This window comes from Ochotona curzoniae, unplaced genomic scaffold (assembly GCF_017591425.1).
Source record: "Ochotona curzoniae isolate NIBS_2020 unplaced genomic scaffold, NIBS_Ocur_1.0 patch216, whole genome shotgun sequence".
In the NCBI taxonomy this organism is placed as follows: Eukaryota; Metazoa; Chordata; class Mammalia; order Lagomorpha; family Ochotonidae; genus Ochotona; species Ochotona curzoniae.
In genome coordinates, this window is record NW_024466769.1 from 370,400 (window position 1) to 389,889 (window position 19,490).

Consider the following 19,490-nt stretch of genomic DNA (forward strand, 5'->3'; position numbering starts at 1 on the left):
CACCTGTCAGACATGGCTATCTGCTCAAGCATTGCAGAGCCAGTGTTGGTCTTCCAGTTCCCAGACACCGATGTCCTCCTGGGGGACAAAAGGAAAAGGGCTCAGGAAGATCAGGCCCCCTCTGCCAGCAGTGCATGGGACCACTGTTCAGGCCTTTGGCTGTCCACTCACATGTAAGCCTTGTAGTTCTGCCCAATTTTCTGGACACGCACATCATATTTGGCATCAATGAAGGGTTCAGCTGTGGCATATGTCTTGGTCAGTGCCACAACACTTGCAATGTCCTGGAAGTCATGCTGGTTGTCCACCTTCACCTGTGAGCATGAAGACAGAGATGAAGGTGGGCCTGGTCCAGACAAGAAAGCACTGGGGAAATGGGAGCTGCTGGAGGGGTATGCACACAGGATGCAAGTAAGGAAAGCATGAGAAATTCACTGGGCACTTGTGTATGACACATGCATAATTGCAACTCCTGTCTCACACATGTGTGAGCAGATACAAATTGTGTGCATACAACTCCGAGAATGCCAATATAATTTTCCCCTTTAAATGGGTAAGTCGTATGGTGTAGGAATAAAATTGTGTGTGGGGGGGCGAAACCACTTCTGTCCACCACACATGCGTATAGGCACCCAAACAAAAAATCAGTTGTTGTACATGTACTATATAAATTAATCAGAGGTTTGGACATGCACAGTTAACAAAGGACAAGTCTGCTTTCCACATACACGAAAAGACAAAACCAATTGGCAGGAAACGCATATAGGACTTCCAGACCCTGATTCGTCAAAGGTCCCATGCAACATGTTCCACACAGAGTCAGGCTTAAACACACACACACACACGAGGCTGGGCATCCTAGCAAGATGGCAGGGCACAGCATCACCTGAATGCACCCTAGGAAAAGGGGCAGACAAAATCAGCTGAATATGAGAAAACCCAAGTGCAAACAGAGACACCCAGGCCTCTCAATTGTACAACATTACTGCACACACATCCAGATACCATATACAAACATGCACACGCTTCCACAGCAAGGGACTCACCTTGCCCATCCCAGAGTGTGCGTGTCCCATCTTCACAACCACAGGGTACGTTGTGCTGCTGAGCTGGTAGGAAGCAAAGGCAGAGGAGGCAGAGTCAGGGCAGGATGGCTAGCTCTCCCAGTGGGAGCTGCCTGAACAGCCAGTTCCCAGAAGGGGCGAGTCAGAAACAGCTCAGAAATGGAACCCAGAGCACCTGCCTGTCTGGCCCTTCTTCTACTCCCCCAAGTCTCACACATGCTGCCTCTGCTTTCCCCAGCAAAGGCACAGGGTACTGGGCGGAGGACATTTCCGGAATTGAGAAAGTTTGTTTCTATAAGTGAATGGATGTTATCAATGTGGGTGTAAGTGTATGCCTCTGTGTGTGTATGTGTGTGTGTGTACGTGTGTACGTGTGCGCGTGCATGGGTATACTGAGCATGTGGTAATTGGGCCCCTCAGCTAAGCCTCATAGATGGGCTTCCCACCCTCCAACCTCACCCCTTGGAGACGCACACAAACCCTCAGAACTCGGATCTATGCAATGGAACCTGAAGGTGCCCAGGCACGTTGGCGCCGACCACCAATGCTGGCACAAAGTGTGCTGACTCTGAAAATTGTACTACCGCCCACATTCAGTCTGCCAGGTCTCAAGAGGGTGGTGCAGCAGTGAGCACTCCTGGGCAGTACGCACGTGACAGTCTGAGACACACAATCAACCCTTGGGATCTCCCCCACCGACACATACACACACACACACACACATACACACAGAGGCGCCTTCTCCCTGCACAAACTCACACCACAAACGGCACACAAAAGATTACCCATGTACCACAGAGGTGCACACAATTCAAGCAGGTGCACTCAGTAACACTGGGCATGTGCTCCATGTCCACAGGCACACACACACACACACACCTCTGAGGCATGCGTCCACCCCTAGAAGGAACTACCCAACTTACAGAGGTGCGTGGCCCTCTACTCATTCATCCAGCCACCAAAACCCATAGCACATTCCTGGGCACCCAGACAAAATTCATCTAGACACACAAAGTATGCAACACAGAAAGGCACACCCATAACTAGAGACACAACTCTTTGAAATACACCCTTATGGACACACACACACAAATTCAGGGGAGAAGATGACTTTTCCTTCTCCCTGCACCCTGGGTGAGGTAGAGGGAAGTGAGTCTTTTCCTGGCCAGGCTGGCATGTATGCAAGGTGCTGTGCCTTCCCTGGCGCTGACAGAGATGGCATTCCCGGCGGGACTGCCGGGGGGCGGTGGTGGCTCCCAGTTCCCGACAAGCACAGGAAGCCCGCAGACTCAGGGTGACCAGATGGACCTTCAGTTCTCCTCCTCCCCCTGTGCTCCCACTCCCTTCCTCATTTCCTAAATGACTAGTGACATTCCGGAGGCGGGGGAGAGTAAGGGGGAGCTGAGAGGCCTAGTGCTGGCATGGCGGCCGGGGGCAAGGGAGAGGGTTGGTGGCTGGCAGAGAGCCTCTGGGCAGCGTGCCAGGGACATGATGCCAGGGTGTGTACGTGATGTCTCAGACAGGTACTACACTGCACACAGAATTAACAACACATTTGGAAGTGACCAAGAACCCAGAACCACTTTACTGAGGCAACACATGGAGCAATATGGAGTACTCAGGCACACACATGGAGCAATAAGGAGTACTGAGGCACACACATGTGTAGCACCAGTGGATGTGTCCAGCAACAAGTCAGAGAGGCTGTCTACACATGCACATCGCCTACTATGTGCGCTTTTCTAGGGCTTCCTTTTCATTAAGTGCCCTCCCCACCTGAGCCTGAACACAAGACTCTGTGAGTGTTCTGTGTGTGTGTGTTTGTGTGTGCCAACACATGTGTGTGTGCTGGGAGCTTTGTCAACCCCCATCCACCCTCAGAATGGCCTATAGGACTCTAGATCAGTGTCTCAGCTTCCCTTCTTTCTAGAGCCAGGTAAGACTCTGGGACTCCTTTGAATTCCTCTCTGGGCCTCAGTTTCCTATTCTCTACAATGGGCACAGTCAGAGCCACACACTGGGAAAGACTGGGAGGATCACATCGGGTATCTGCACATCCAGCTGAACCCCACAGCTATCTTGGTGCCCTGGAGGGTCCCACACCCCAACATACCTCCACAAAACCCTTCCGCCCTTCTGCCCCAGCTTCCAAACCTGCAGAAGCACCTGGATTCGGACCACCCTTCCCTTGGTAACAGTCAGCAAAAGGGGCTGGCATCAGAAGCAGGGTCAGCGAGGGGCTGAGGGAGGACTTGCCCTACCTTCACTTCCCTCTGTGTCCCGCAGGCTAGTTACTCAGCCCCTGTCTCATTCACTCTCACTCCCCACTTTCCCAACCAGCTTCTACAGGCTTTTGGTTTACTTCCCCCCCTTCCCCCGCCACCCCTTTATTATTATTATTTTTTGGTCCCTACCACAGAACCCTTTGAAATCTGGTTCCCAGGCAGGTCCCTCCCCCGCCTCCCTGAGGTGGCTTAGTTTCTTCATCCCTCTTGATGAGACACTGAACTGCCTCTAACTCATAGGAGACAGTTACTTAGTGGCAAGTACTTAGCCAGTCCTAAGCCTACATCCTTACATCGTACTATCATTATTCTGATTGAGGCTTTAACAGCCCTTTGTTCGTGAACAATAATGAGCCAGGAGGTCACCAGGGATGAATCTAGAGACTTTACAGATGGTGTTTGACGTGCGGGAAGTGCTTACTTTCACAGTGCTGCTGCTAGCTTTTAGTGTATTGCCGGTGGTGTTATTGAGCCAAACTCTCTAAGTTAATCAAGCTTAATTGCCAATGGGGGTGATGGAGAGTGAATGAGATAATTTACACAAAGCCCAGGATACATAAGGATCCAATCAGGGGCTGCCTTCATCACTATCGTCATTTTTGCTCTATTCTGCCTGAATTAACCAAGGTTCTAATCAGCCCTCAGAACCCCCTGCAAGACCCCAAGGAAGATGCCAGCATCATTGGGAAACCGGTGGGCAGGGATTGCCTCATCCACCCTCCCCTCCTAGGAGTGTGGGTTGGTAGTGGTGGGGAAGGGGCAGGGCACTACGGGGTGCGGATGGGTTTTCTACTGACTCACTCCCTTCTTTCACCACCATTCAGTGCACCCCCCCCCCATCAAAGCTCAGTAATCCACTGATACCATCCCCTGCCTGGCCAGCACAATGTTATGCCTGGCACCAGTTAACCTAAGTTCATTCCCAGGCTATGTCCTGTGATGCTGGGAAAGTTCTTGGCCTGGCTGATTCCCTCTTGGCCTCTTATTTCTTCATCTGTAGAATGGGCTTCTTATTTCTTCATCTGTAGAATGCCTTAGAGACTAACTGTGAGCTTTAAATGAGCTAAATGACCGAGGGGCCTGGTACACAGTTGGTGCCATATAAATGCTGATATTTACTTGTGTTTTTTAGAGAGGGGTCGAGCGAGAGCCAGGTTCAGGCTCCAGGCTGCCTGGGTTCCAGTCTCATATGGGCCGTTTATTAATCCCAGGCTTGCCTTAAGTCACGTATTCTTCCTGGTGTGCCTTAGTCTCTTCACTTTGATTTCTTTCCCCATTCACCTGCCTCATATCTCAGAACTGCCTCTTCTTCAACTCTTTCTTCTCTGTCCCCCTTTTCACCATAATGGGATTTTTGTACACTTGATACATAAAGATCCAAGGCATGCACTAATTTGGGCTTTGACCATAGGGAGTTTGGCGGATGTGGGCGATTGGAGAGCCCTCAGGGACTTTCAGGGACTAGTAGGGGGCAATCCAGCCACAACACTTTCCTTAGAGTGAGGGAGGTGGCCGGCTTGTTAGGAATGTGCCCGACGTGGAGCTGGAGGAGGGGGAGGAGGGGAGGAGAGTGTCTCTCCTTTGGGCAGCCCTCGGCCCGCCCCTAGACTTGTGCGCTGATGGTGGGCGGATGAGTAACGCATCCAGGAAGCCTGGAGGCCTGTGGTTTCCGCGCCAACCCCGCCCCTCGCGTGGACATTTATCCCCTACCGCTCAGGCCGTGCTGCCGCCATCGCCGCCGATCTAGCGCCGGGCAGACACGAGAGGTAAGCTGGATGAGGGCTGGCGCGGGGCAGGGTGGCCTGGCTGTGTGCTGGCGAGCAGTCCAGGCCGGATTCCTTGTGGCTGCTCAGCCTGGCCTGCGGAGGTACCAGGACCCTGGGCTGCTCAAGGGCAAGGTGGAAGGAAAGGGGGCTGAAAGTGCTCCCGGACACCCCTGACACTTCAAATTCCCTCGAACCCCTGGAAGCCATGCCCAATGCCCCAAACCCATGGCCCCTAATAGCAAAATGTCCCCGCAGCTTCCAACTCCTGCAAGGCCCTCATTGCCCCTTCAAACCGCAGCTCGCCCCCTCCCCCGTAGCTCGTTCCCTCCGCCGCAGCTTCATAACCTCCACCCCCAGCCCATTCTCTAAAAGTCCATAATCTTCAACTTCCTAAACCTCAAGGCTCCTTTCCCCTGCAAATCCCTGAAACAGCCACGGGCACCCACTCTCTGCAGCACCTTGAACTCCCAAACTCACTCAGCTCCCTGACCACCCTTCCACCACCGCCGCTGAATCCCATAGCTTCCTGAAATTCCCACCGTCTCTGTAACTTCATAGTGACAGCTCCTAAATTCTAGACCTCCTCCAAAACCCATACCCTGACACACTCCCCTGACTTCCTCAACTCCTTGACTTAGAAAATGCGCACCTCTACAATCCCCCCCCCCCCCCCCCCGCAATCCCCAGCTCACTCAATGCCCTAAACTACTGCAACTCTAGGAAACCTTAAACTCACCAAACTTTCTAAGCCCCTAAACTCCTCTGGACTCCCACTCCGACTTACAAATCCTAAGATTCCCAATTCTTTAAGTCCCAAATCCAATCTCCTAGTCTCCCTCCAGGTCCCCCAGGGGTAGGAGGCTGTCTGACATCCCCCCTATCTCGTAGAGAACGCCATGGCCCCCTTGGCAGCCCTGGTCTCCAGCATCCTGCTGCTGCTGTGGCTGGTAGCCCCCAGCAAAGCCTGCACCTGTGCCCCACCTCACCCACAGACGGCCTTCTGCAACTCGGACCTTGGTGAGTCCCGGCCCATCTTGCCCACTCTTCTGTGCCCACTCTTCTCTATCTGCTCTGCTTTCCCTTAGTCCAGTGTGTGTGTGGGGGGGGGTCTTGATGCTGTCCACCTCTAGAGTAATTCCACTTTGTCCGTGTCCTCACCCTATTTTGATCCCCCATGCATCCTCCTCACTTCTTGGATGGATGCACCGGCATCAAACCCACCCCAGGGCCTTTGTTACCTTCCCACGCCCTTCCCCCATACCAATGTGGGTGGCTGCCTCAGTGTCACCATTTCAGAACTTTATTCCATTTCAGAATTTTATTCAGGCCTGTTGCTAAGGGGTACAGAAATAATACCCATGCCGTGGGATTGGGTATTATTTCTGTAAGAGCAAGAGATTGGGCTCAAATCCAAACACTGCATGGGCCAGTGGGAATCTGTGGCTTGGAACAGGGTAGAGGTCAGTGGACAGAAAGCAACTAAGAGGAAACATGAGGTGCGTGTCAGGTGGGAGAAGAGGAACTATGGCCACTGAAGTCACTGAAGACAGGCCAGGGTGACCAGATGTCACCTGCAGGTAGGGGTGGGTCAGGGAATGAAGAGCCCCATCAGATAACCAAGGCAGGAGATTGTTTTGAAACTGACTTAGCAGGTTTTTTGTTTGTTCGTTTGTTTGTTTTTTGCTAAAAACAAGGTTTTGCAAGCAAGTGCAATGATGGACCCAGGAAAAGGTTCAAGGAGCTTAGCCAGGCAATGAATCCTTTTTTTTTGTGTAATTCCCTACTACATTTAACCGCTTCAAACATTCCAGGTACTTAATCTTTGTTTTCAGGCGGTCTCCTCCTGGCTACAATGTGAACTCCACAAGGGAAAGGATATCTGTGTTTTGTTCCCTGTTGGGTCTTTAACACCCACAACAGTGCTTGGCACGCAGTAGATGCTCTGCAATATGTGTCGAGTGAATGAGCAAATGAACAAATGAAGAAGGCTTACAGCAGGGCCTGGCAAAGAGCAGTCACTCGATATATACATGAATCAGTTAACAAATGTGTCGATTGCTTAGTGTGCTGTCTGGAATCCAGTAATCCCTATTTACGTATGTGCTTTCCTAGGATTAGCATAATGCTGATTTAATTTTTATTGGCTTATGCAGTCCCTCTGACTCATTTTCCCCCTCCTCTCCTGCAGTCATTAGGGCCAAGTTTGTGGGGGCCCCAGAAGTCAACCAAACCACCTTATACCAGCGTTATGAAATCAAGACCACCAAGGTATTCCCCTGTCTCTGTCCCTGTGATCCCTAAAAGCCTTTTCATGGTCAAAATAGAGGCTTCTGGAAACAGACATTTAGCCTAGCAGCTAAGATGCCTGCATGCCACATCATAGTGCTTGGGTTCAAGTCTTGGATCTGACTCTTCCTTCCAGCTTCCTGTTAATGCACCCTGTGGGAGGCAGCAGCGATGGCTCAAGGATCTGGGTCCCTACCATCCATGTGGGAGACCTGGATTGAGATCTGGGCTCCTGGTCCTGGCACATACCCAAGTCCAATTGTTGCAGGCATTTGGGAGTTAACCCACGGATGAGAGTTCTCTCTCCCTCTCTCCATTCCTCCCTTTCAAGCATATGAGCTAAAAAAAAAAAAAAAAAAAGCAGCTCCGGCCACAGGATAGGGAGGAAGTGAGGTGATCTCAGGATGCTATACTTGTATGACTTCAGGGAAGAAGGAGGAGTGGGAGGGTTATGTCAGGAAAAGCGACTCTTACCCTCCTCTGTCAACAGATGTTCAAAGGCTTTGACGCCTTGGGTCATGCCGCTGATATCCGGTTCGTCTACACCCCCGCCATGGAAAGCCTCTGCGGGTACTTCCATGAATCCCAGAACCGCAGCGAGGAGTTCCTCATCGCGGGTGAGGCCCTATCCCTTCACCTTGAGCCACGCCTCTGCCTCAGTCGCTGCTTAGCAACCCTGGAGGGGCGAGGCTCGGGAAGGGAACCCTCCCCTATCCCAGCCTATCAGACGGCAGGGACTTTGCCCTACGTGGGGGGGATCTGTATGCCCGTGAATGTCAATCAGGTACGCCCCACCCCGTCCCCCCCACCGCCCCGCCTCAGCCAATCAAGAATAACCTGCCTGTTGATTGACCGCTTTCCCTAGGACAACTGCGGAAAGGCCTCTTGCACATCAACACTTGCAGTTTCGTGGTCCCCTGGAATAGTCTGAGCTCCTCTCAACGCTCTGGCTTCACCAAGACCTACGCTGCTGGCTGTGACATGTGCAAAGTGAGTGCCTGGGGCCTGTCTTCCACCTTCCCGGAGCTCTTCCCTCAAAATCTGGGCTGCTCCCACACCTAAGGGCTGTCCCTAATCTCCCTCTCTGGTTCCCAAGCAGAGAGACTGCTCTGTTAGCTATTCTGCGGTTGTGTATGACACCAAGATGGCCTGTTTCGTTCTGATTGGTCCCTGTCCCTCTAACTCCCCCTGGTGACTATTCTGTAGTCCCACTGTTTCTGATCTGATCCCCACTCCCCCATAGGATATATTGCTTGCTTACCTAGAATGTTCTCCAAGAAACCAAAGTGCTGGCCCCCAAATCCACTGTGTTTTGCTCAACACCTCTGATGTTTCAGTATAGCTGTGAAGTCAGCGCGAATCACATCACTCTCTGGCCCACCACTGCCACACACACACACCCAGCCTGCTCCCTGATGGCCCTGAATGTCATCTAAAGCCAGTGACTGCCGAAGAGCCCACTAGCTGGCGCTGTGCTTCATCTCCCCCACTACAACTGTTCCCCCACGACTTCCAGTGGTCCTAAGACACGATTCCCCAAGACACTTGCCAGCTTGACCTCCCAGCAACTGTTCCCCAACCACCATTCAAGGATACTGATCATTTCTCTGGCTTGCCATTCCTGAGTGAGATGGGTTGTTGTTGGGTCTGAATCCAGGTGGGGCCACACCAGTTCCCCCATGTTGCAAATTAAGGAGAGGAAACTTCTGAGTAGGGGCGGCAGGTGGTGCAGGGAGGCCCTCACAGCTGCATCCTCCCTTTTCCTGCAGGTGTTCGCCTGCGCATCCGTACCCTGCCATTTGGAGAGTAACACTCATTGCTTGTGGACAGACCAGCTCCTCCTAGGCTCTGAGAAGGGCTTCCAGAGCCGCCACCTAGCCTGCCTGCCACGAGAGCCTGGGCTGTGTGTCTGGCAGTCCCTGCGGCCCCGGAAAGACTAATGGCTTCCGATGTTGGAAGATGAAGCCTGCGTTGTGCTTGCCTCTCTCCCACTCCCACCCTTCTTTCTCCCAGTCCGTGAAATAAAGAATTATCAACCTGCGGACATTGTCTCTGTGTCGTGCCTTGGAATGAACCTGTATGCATTTCCATCTGGGAATGAAAGGTGCAAGGTGTTGGGTTTTGTTCTTTTACATAAAATATAATGCCTTGCTTATTACTCTCAACCCTGACTTTGGCGCTGCCAATCTGCCACATCAGTAATGGTTTTTTAACCTGCACTGTCAGCTCTGTCTTAGTAATTTCTCCACTCAATACTTCATAATGTTTGATTCTGCTCTGTCGTGTTCCTACTTGCCCAGGACTCTCAGGTAAATCAGTCATCCCACTCATGAACAACTCACTGTCTCCCTGGCCATTGCACATGCTCTCAAATCTGGCCAACTGACAAAGCACTGTCAGAAGCGTCAACAAGTGGCGACTGCCTTCCTGGCCTCCAGCATTGTCCTGAAGGATGAGCTTCCTCATGCTATCTCACCTTTGGGTTTGCTACTGTTAAGTCTGACTCGAGACAAAGGAGAAGCCTTGGGCCCAGCGCGGTGGCGCAAGTGGTTAAAGGTCCTCGCCTTGCACGCCCGGGATCCCATATGGGCGCCGGTTCTAATCCCGGCAGCCCCGCTTCCCTTCCAGCTCCCTGCTTGTGGCCCGGGAAAGCAGTCGAGGACAGCCCAAAGCTTTGGGACCCTGCACCCACGTGGGAGACCAGGAAGAGGCTCCTGGCTTCGGATCGGCATAGTATCGGCCCGTTGCGCTCACTTGGGGAGTGAATCATCGGATGGAAGATCTTTCTCTCTCTCTCTCCTCTCTGTATATCCGCCTTTCCAATAAAAAAAAAAAAATCTTTAAAAAAAAAAAAAAAAAGGAGAAGCCTTCAGCAGATCCCAAATCCCCAGTATGGCCCAGCCTGGGATTCCAACTCTACCTCTGCCTGGGAGGGACTCCTTAGGAAGGGGTTTGTGCAGCCACAGGAGAGGTGACATGGAGAGGAGATGGTGATCGCAAAATCCCCAAGCTCTTTCCTCCTACCCCCTCCCCTCCTTCCTCTCCCTCATTCCTCTGGCCACTGCTGAAGGGAATACTGACAACCAAGAAATGCCTCTAGGCTTCACCAGGAGGACTAAACAGCAAATGCCCTTCACAGTGTTTCCCTAGCCAGCTGGTTCCTCACTCAAACTGAGGTCTCTGAACCAAACCCCTCACTTTTCAGTCTCATCTTCTTCCAAAAAGACCTTCCCAATACACCTGGCCTTTTCTATGCGTAAAGCTGGGGCTGAGCCCCTCTGGCCCCTTCCCAGGCCCTGGCTCCTGCTTTGGATGCTCCAAAGTCTTTACTTGGGTGAGGGCTCTGGGACCAGCATTTCAGATTAATGCAAATATTCATTGGGACACTCAAGTGTCCTGTTGACCTGAATCTGAAAAGGGTCCTATTGGACCCTGAATTCCTTCCCATCAGACTGCCCACTGCTTCTACCAGTAAGAACTCAGGTGTCCTCCAGAACATTTTGGCTAACCAAGCATGGACCTTAGAGCCTCTATGGTCCTATTTCAGAGCCTTTGGCACTCCCAGGGCCTAAGTTATGTTCCAGATAAGGACAGGAGATTCTGAGCACCCAAAACTGATATGCTTGAACAGGCAAGGTCTACTGTGGCAGTGGTTTCTATGTTATTATCAGCACCTTGATTATGACTTAGGAGACTTTGAATTCTGTCCACCAAAAAAGGCAAATGGCAGCCTTTACGGACGGATACAAGTGTCAGGGAATGGGCTGGGCTTCGCTGTGGCCCAGGTGACTATATCACGATTCCTTTAGTTTCCTGCAAGCCTGTGGCAGCTCCTAGGGTTCACCAAATCCCAGGATGCATTCTGAATTCTTGAGCTGCATCCTGCCTTTGGGACCCACTCCCTGAGCCTTCAGCTCTTCTAACCCGTGGGAGGAGGATGGCCTGGAAGGTGGCAGGGCATTCATCATGGAGACCATTCTCCTGTCAGCATACACACCCTTCAGGAGATCACTGAACCGACACCCAGTGCAGCATGGATGGAGCAGGCCAATTCGTCAGGGTACACAGAGTCCACAGCAGCGTGCACAAAGCTACACCCCCTTAGAGAAATGGCATGAACTCCCGGCAGGTACTATAGTCCTGGGATCACCATGTGCCCGTAGCATTCTTCTAGAGAATCTATTTAAAAGGAGTAAAATGAGCATCCCCTATCCCCAGCATTCAGTGGGTCCATGTGTGAACCTCTGGGAGAGATTTAGCAAAGCTGAGAGCATGCATGTGCATGTCACGGCTGCACAAAGTGTGCAGCTCAGTGGGCAGTCTGGAGATTGTCCTTTCTCTTATCTGGTCTCTGTTTCTCTGCCTCAAAAATGAGTGTCACAGGGCTCGGCATGGTAGCCTAGTGGCTAAAGTCCTCTCCTTGTACACACCAGGATCCCATACAGGCGCCACTTCTAATCCTGGTGGTCCCGTTTTCCATCCAGCTCTCTGCCTGTGGCCTGGGAAAGCAGTCAAACGCAGCTCAAAGCCTTGGGATCCTACGCCCATGTGGGAGACCTGGAATAGGCTCCGGATTCCTGGTTTTGGATCGGTGCAGCTTCAGCCATTGTGGCCACTTGGGGATTGAATCAACGGAAGGAAGATCTTCCTCTCTGTCTCTCCTCCTCTCTGTATATCTGACTTTCCAATAAAAATAAATAAATAAATCTTTACTAAAAATTGAGTGTCACAGTCTCCAGCCAGAATCATTCTGAAGCTCTGCTTAAGAAGGGTGCAAAGGATATCGTTGCCTCACGGATATTTTTCAGGTGAAAATACAAGACTCTCGTAACAGTAACTTTATGTGCAACATTGCTAACACTGAATTGCCAGACAGTGTAGAGTGATGGCTAAGACCATGTGCTTTGGAGTCAGGCCACCTGCATTCAAATCCTGGCCCTGCCATGTCCTAGCTGCGTGTCATGGAGAGAGCCTTATTAGCTTCCTGCACCTCAATTCCTGTGTAAGAATAACATGTATACTAAGTTAAAGGGCAAGTGCTTGGCCTGGTCAGTAAAATAGCAGCTGAAGTGCCCGCATCCCATAACTGACTGCCTGAGTTCAAGTCTATCAGCTTTATGCTAATACAAGCCTGAGAAGCAGTGGTTATGGCTCAAGTAGTTGGGGAAACATGGATTAACTCCTGGCTCTAGGCTTTAGCTTGGCCTTGTCCAGCCCTGGCCATTGAGCGAACCGGTAAACAGGAGTTTTCTGTGTCTCTTTCTGCTGATCAAATAAATTAATAAATAATAGATATATAGGTAGATTTACTATATATCTAACACATAAAGATGATGTACATACTAGATAAGATTGTATATGGAAGCTGCTTAGCATAGTGCTAGGCATACAGTACTTATAAGTAGCAGGTATGGTCAAAATAATTTTAATTTATAACTTTAGTAATGATAATTCTTATTAGTAATTCTTTACAGTATTTCAAATAATATTCATTAGTAATAATAAGATTAGAAACCATGTATTCTATTAGTAATAATTTGATGCACCCTGGAAGCCTTTTTTTTTTTAAAGAATGTGTTTTCTATTTTTTAAAGGTTAATTTAATTTTTATTTGAAAGACAGATTCTTTTCTTTTTCTTTTAACAGAGAGAAAGATAGACAGAAGGTCCTCCATCTGCTATTTCACTCCCCAAAATGACTGCCAAGGCCAGAGCTGAACTGATCTGAAGCTGGGACCCAGGAGTTTCTTCCGGGTCTCCCACGTGGATGCAGGGTCCCAAGGACTTGAGCCTTCCTCCACTGCTTTCCCAGGCCACAACCAGGGAACTGGGTTGGAAATTTGGTAGCCAGAACATGAACTGGTACCTATATAGGATGCCAGCACCGCAGTGTAGAGGGTTAGCCTGCTGTGCTGCATGTCAGCCTCGTATTTTCTAATTAAAAAAAAAATTCTCATTATTTGAAAGATGGAGGGAGGGAGGGAGGAAGGGAAGAGAGGAAGAAGGAAGGGAGGGAAGAGAGGGAAAAAGAGAGAGAGAGAAGAAGATATCGTTCAACAACTGATTTACTTCCAAAATGTTCACAACAGCCAGGGCTGGGCCAGGCCAAAGCCAGGAACCAGGAACTCTACCCTTATCTTCCATGAGTACCAGGACCCCAGGGCCTTCAGAGGGGGTGTATTAGCAGGCAGCTGGATTGGGAAAAGAGGAGCCAAGATGTGGAAACAGTTAACTCATGATCTTGCTCATCTCCCCCAGAGCTGTTATATTTAATAAACTCACTTGTTACATTTGTCTTCAGGGTATGATGTGTGTCCCCTGCTTCACCAGTGTACAATCTCTCCACTGACAAGGCTTCTGAAGGAACCTCCCACCTCCACAATAGCATTCCCCACCAGTTTGTTCTCACTGGGGACAAATCCTTGCCTCTGTAAATCTCTTCTGTTGCCACGACTACACACAACATATCCCAAGTTCTCAATAGATTCTTCCTTTGATAAGTCCTCTCTCCTCACTGTGACAAATCCCCTCTTTCATAAATGCCTCACTAAGAAACATCTTCTGGTTCATAAATATTCCATTGCCATCACACCATGCATCACCGCCAGTGACACATTTCCCCATTCACAAACACCCAGCAGTAATCTCCTGCCTACTGGTGGAGCTTGGCAACACGATCTCTCTTCATAACTACCCATCTATCGGTATCTCCCCAGTTGAGAAATCCATCTAATCATAAGGTTTTTCCAAGATAGAATTCTCACTGAAAACTCCTGGTAAATCTGCACCTTCATACATCAAGAGAGCATATGGGCATGCGCTTATTGTCCACTAGGAATGGCACTGATGAGCCCCCTTGTCACATTTTCCTATTCAGAAACAGCTACCCTTGATATCTGTCGATATAGCTCACAAAAGCCCATTCAAGAATTTTTTCCATTTATAAAATCACACATCCATGTATTCCCTCCCTATTGCTTGTCCTCCACTGAATACATTTCTGCATCCTTAGATATTTACAGTTGGAAAATCCCCTTGCTAGATAGAACAGCTCCCAACCTATTACCCCATATGATGAGTCAGCCTTGTCTTTTACCTAATGACAGGTGCAATGGCTGATTTGTCTAAGAGTAGCACTTCCTTTTTATGAATAGTGACTGACACATCTTACTACCCGGCTCTGGACACCTCCTATACCAGCAGTAGTGAAATCTGAGGATCAACCATGACTACACTAGAGGGTGCAAAGTTCTCTCTGGTTGTGGGGGTACAACTTGAACTTTCAGAAAACACAAGATAGGTTGAAAATCTAAGCTATTAGAGGTCCAGAAGAATCCTGCTCCAGTAGAAGGGCCACGGTATGAAACCCAGAGACCATAATAAAGATCTGATTCATGTGGCCAAGAATGTCTAGGCTATAGCTACCTGTTGCTGACTATCTACCCCTGAGCATGGGCCTCCTGTGGAACCTTCACAAAGAGCTTCGGCTCCGTTGAATGGAAGTAGGCCCCCAGATCCAGGGTCCTTTCACCCCACTACACCATCAAGGCCTCCCTCTGACCCCAGACCCCTGGAAAACAATGACATTGGACAGGTGCTGCAGAATCCTCTTCCTGTTAAGGAGCAAGCCTGGCCAGGGGGAGGACAAGTTTCAACTCTTCCCCTGAGATCCCTCGGGCTCTGCCTTTGGGCGGACCTCTGGGAGCTCTCAACCACATCTCCACATGGTGTGCTATAACTCAGACCTGGACGGGTCTCAGCAGGAGAGTGATTCTCTGAACATTAAACAGAGGCCTCCTAAACAGGAGCTGTCAGTGAGATTCCAGAAGGTGGAATCTCTCCTTCCCTCCAGAGGAGAGATGTCTGATGTTTTCTCCGGAAATCTTGGGGATAGGACAATTGTGAAGGGTCAGGGGTCCTTGTGGTATAACTCTGGTAGCTGATACTCCATACCAATAGCTTGCAGAATGATCAGTTTAAAGTCCTCAGGGCACCAAGGGTACCTCTCCTGGACACTTGTTTTCCCATAAAAATACTAGCCCTAACACTGCTCTGGCTGAAGGGATTGACACCCTCAAAGCTACTGATGTGTTATTAAGATGTCAGCCCATCACCGCATAAATGTTGTTCTTCTTCCTCTTGCTCCTCCAAGACTCTCACTGAGGTTCCTAATAAGGGTCCCGAATCCTTGGGACCACAGGGTCCACAGAAATCCTTGAAAATAAAGAGCAATGTCCTTGGTCACAGCCACCAAGGACAAGTATGGGGACCCACTCAAAGGGGAGGCTCCCTTTTGGGAATCCCTTCTCACCCTCATCCAAGCTGTTCCCACTCCACGTGAGCCCTCACTCCCAGGCCCCCATCTGCACCATCTGTGCGTCTAGCCCCGGGACTCCAGGACTCTGTGTTCCTGATTTCAGCTCACCACAGCCAATTCTGCCTTAAGCGCTTGAAATTGGCTGCTTAGAGAAATGCACGAGTCCCAGCGAGAAAGAGAACTGCTTGTATTTGAATGGCCCGGAAGGTGCGTGCCCTTCAGCTCCCCTCCAGGCTCTGAGAAGGCGGGACCCAGAAAGGTCGCCTTGAATAGCAGCAGGTACCCACAGGTCCTCCGCTCCCTGCTCTCTGTTCCCAAAGGCTGTTCCCTCCCTCCTCCTAGTCCCAGCTCCCTTTCTTCTCTACTTCCTGCCCCGACCGCTGCCCCAGGTTCTCCATTCCCATTCCCTGCTTTAGCTCAGGCTCCCTAACTCCCACATCTCTCAATGTCCTTTCTCACAAAGTCATTTCCTTTTTTTTTTTTTTTTTCCCTCCCTGCTCAGTCTCCCTGGGCCCTGGCCCTGGTCCCTGTTGCCTAGTTCCTGACAGCAACAAACCACAGCCACTGCAACCGCTGCTTTCCACAGGGCCAAGCACCTCAACCCCGACTCAGCACCGGGTCTACAGACCAACCCACGCTTCTCCGAGCCTTGGCAAAAACATGAAACCACAAACTTGGCGGCTTTTCCAGGTGACCTGATGTCTGCTATTAAATCTTCACGTGCCAGGCCCGGCGCGATAGCGTAGCGGTTAAAGTCCTCGCCTTGCACAGGCCCAGGATCCCATATGGGTGCCACTTCTAATTCCGGAAACTCCCTGCCTGTGGCCTGTGAAAGCAGGCCACAGGAATGGTATCTGGGTCCAAGTCCTTGCCTCTGCTCCTGATTCAGCTTCTTGTTAACACCTATCCTGGAATCTGGCAGGTGATAGATCAAGTAATTGGATTCCTGCCATCCACATGGGAGACTTGGATTATATTTACAGCTCTTTTTAAAAGAGATTTATTATTATTATTATTATTATTGAAAAGGTAGATTTTCAGAGAAGAGAGACAGAGAGAAAGATCTTCTATCTTCTGGTTTACTCGCCAAGTGGCCGCAATAGCAAGATCTAGGTCAATCCGAAATAAAGAACCAGCAGCCAGGCACTTCTGGGTCTCCCTTGCAGGTGCAGGGTCCCAAGGCTTTGGGTTATCCTCTGCTGCTTTCCCAGGCCAATAGCGGGGAGCTGGATGGGAAGTGGAGCAGCTGGGCAGGAACCAGTGCCCACATGGGATGCTGGTGCATGCAAGGCAAAGATTTAGCCACCAAGCTATTGTGTCGGGCCCTATGTTTACAACCCCTTTTCTCCTTGCTTTTCAAATAAACAATAATAACAACACTGGTGAACAAGCTATAGAAAGGAAGAAAAGCATGGGAATGTCTCTTCATTTTCTTTGAGGTGATGAGCTTGACTGGTCTCTAATAATTCAGCAAAATCCCCTGTAATATGAGCTGATCTCAATACTTAGCGACCTTTTCTATTTATTTTATGGAACTTGGCTATTAAACTCTAATGAGGTCAATTTTAGGATACTGTGTCTCCTGGGCAGCTACTTATTTAACTTGGGTGTTTAATTTTATTTATGTCTTTTTATATTATAATATTTGTAACCAGGCAAAATGCCCTGGATCAACATGCATAAGGGGAAAATGCAAATAGAGTAAAAGAGAAACAAAGTATATTTGAAGCAAAATGAATCATGTAATTATGCTGAATGAACAGTAAAGGTAACTAACCAGTAATTTTAGAATCTAGTACTGTGACTGCATACTCGCAGTCTAAAGACATAAAAAGGAGAAAACAAAGGATTTGCCCTTCACAGTGGTATCAGCATTGAAATTACAGAAAAAAAAAATACCTTCTGTGTCCTGCAGGGCCGGATAAATCAACGAATTAATGATACTTAAGTCAAGCAAAAAGCAATATAAATGAGGACTGGCAGAAGGTTGAGACCGAGCTCTACGGAGTGTGATTAAAATCGCAATGTCAGACAGTGACTGAGTAAGACACTGCAGACATCATTTTCTCCAAGAGAGACCAACTGAACAGCTAATGACACACCAAGCCGCCTTCCTAGCGCCAAGGAGGCCCAGGGACACAGTGCCTGGTTCTAGTGCAATAATAAGGAAGCATGCAGGTGCTGGCACCATGGCTCAACCCACAGTGCCAGCATCCCATATAGGCAGCACTTCGTGTCCTGACTGCTCCACTTCTGACACCATGCTTACTTTCTAGAAAAGCAATGGAGGATGGCTCAAGTCTTTGGGGGGCCTGCACCCTCTTGAGAGACCTGGAAAAAGCTTCCAGCTTTGGATCAGCTCAGCTCCAGCTATTGTGGCCATCTGGGAAGTGAACCAGGGAAAGGGAGATATCTCTCTTTCCCTTTCTGTCTGTAAATTTGCTGTTCAAATAAAATAAAGAATTAAAAAAAATGACTTCACCAAGTCATCAAAAACATAAACTAGATAAAAGACCATCTCTTACAGTTCAAGCAAGACTTGTTGCCTCAAAACTTAGGTAAACGTTTAAACTCTGATGTGTTAACGTAAGTGGCTGATTTACAGGTGGAAGCTGAGTGGTGGAGCTTGTGAGAAGTCTTTTGGTCACAGAGAACATTACTCTCAAGAGGATGGCTCTCTTGGGCCAGCACTATGGCACAGCAGGTTAAGTTGGCTCAGGTCCCAGCTGCTCTACTTCTGATCCAGCTTCCTGCCAATGTACCTGGGAAAGCAGTGGAAGATGGTCCAAGTGTTTGGGCCCCTGCCAACCACATGGGAGAAGTTCCTGGAGCCTAGTTTTGTCTGGTCCAGCCCTAACTGTTGGGGTAATCTGAGGAGTGAAGCAACAAGTGAAAGATCTCTTCTTTTCCCTCTCTCTATCTCTGTCTTTCTCTTTTGTCCCATCACGTGGTCATGCCTCTGAACCCAGCATGACCGGTCTCCATTAGATACCAGACTATGCAGCCTTCACATCTTGCACTCTTCAACTGGAAGCTGACATAAATTTTTCTTTCCCAAAGGAACCCCACTTAGGTATTTTAATTAAAGTAACAAAACACAGACTAAGGTGCTGGATTCCTATATGGGCACTAATTTGTGTCCTGGCTACTCCATTTCTGATCCAGCTCCCTGTTTATGGCCTAGCAAAACAGTGGAGAATGGCCCAAGGCCTTGGTTCCCTATACCCACATGGGTGACATGAAGAAGCTCCTGGCTCCTGGCTCTTGGCTTTGGATCAGCTCAGGTCTGACCGTTGCAGCCATTTGGACAGTGAACCAGCAGATGGAAGATCTCTCTGTCTTGTCTTCTCTCTGTAATTCTGTCTTTCCAATAAAAATAAATACATCTTAAAAATAAATAAATAAAATTAATTTAATAATGGAATCTTCACACTTGCATCGAAATAGATGCACCTGGAGATCGTTGTTTAGTGAAATAAACTGGCTATAGAAAGACAAATGCCTTAGGTTTTCTCTCACTTGTAAAAATGCTAAGACGTAGATTTGGACTCAGAATAGTGAATCCTGGAGGCTAGGAAGGATTGGGGTAGGATGGATAAAGGTAGGGGAGATAGCTGGTAGGTACTAAAACACAGAAGTAAAATGTTCTAGGATTGTACAGCACAGCGGGGTATCTATAGTCCACCATAATGGAGTCTGTGTAAAGTACTAGGAGAAAAGAGCTGGTTGGCTCCACACATAAACGAAAGTTAGAGAAATGGAAATGCTAATTG

The 19,490-nt window shown here is 49.3% G+C and overlaps 2 protein-coding genes across 3 annotated transcripts in view; one reads left to right on the forward strand and one right to left on the reverse strand.

The window, feature by feature from the left end:
* The window catches only part of LOC121166729 (synapsin-1), a 50,623-nt gene that overhangs the window by 4,206 nt on the left and 26,927 nt on the right, over positions 1-19,490 (reverse strand). For both annotated transcript variants that reach the window (XM_040995991.1, XM_040995990.1), the window contains exons 6-8: positions 1,047-1,109; positions 172-314; positions 4-78 (exon numbers count right to left, since the gene is read on the reverse strand). In XM_040995991.1, coding sequence (XP_040851925.1) covers positions 4-78; positions 172-314; positions 1,047-1,109 — 281 coding nt within the window. The remainder of the gene's footprint in view (positions 1-3; positions 79-171; positions 315-1,046; positions 1,110-19,490) is intronic.
* Positions 5,032-9,442, forward strand: LOC121166732 (metalloproteinase inhibitor 1). The gene is made up of 6 exons (XM_040995993.1): positions 5,032-5,115; positions 6,004-6,132; positions 7,304-7,383; positions 7,892-8,018; positions 8,267-8,391; positions 9,171-9,442. Exons 2-6 carry the CDS (start codon positions 6,012-6,014, stop codon positions 9,339-9,341), a joined length of 624 nt encoding a protein of 207 aa, XP_040851927.1. The 5' UTR covers positions 5,032-5,115; positions 6,004-6,011; the 3' UTR covers positions 9,342-9,442.

Bases quoted from the DNA above. Each gene is read 5' to 3' on its own strand.
- LOC121166732 (XM_040995993.1), top strand. From the start codon at position 6,012: ATGGCCCCCTTGGCAGCCCTGGTCTCCAGCATCCTGCTGCTGCTGTGG. The intron at 6,133-7,303 runs GTGAGTCCCGGC...CCTCTCCTGCAG, and splicing joins CTTCTGCAACTCGGACCTTG to TCATTAGGGCCAAGTTTGTG. The intron at 8,392-9,170 runs GTGAGTGCCTGG...CTTTTCCTGCAG, and splicing joins CTGGCTGTGACATGTGCAAA to GTGTTCGCCTGCGCATCCGT.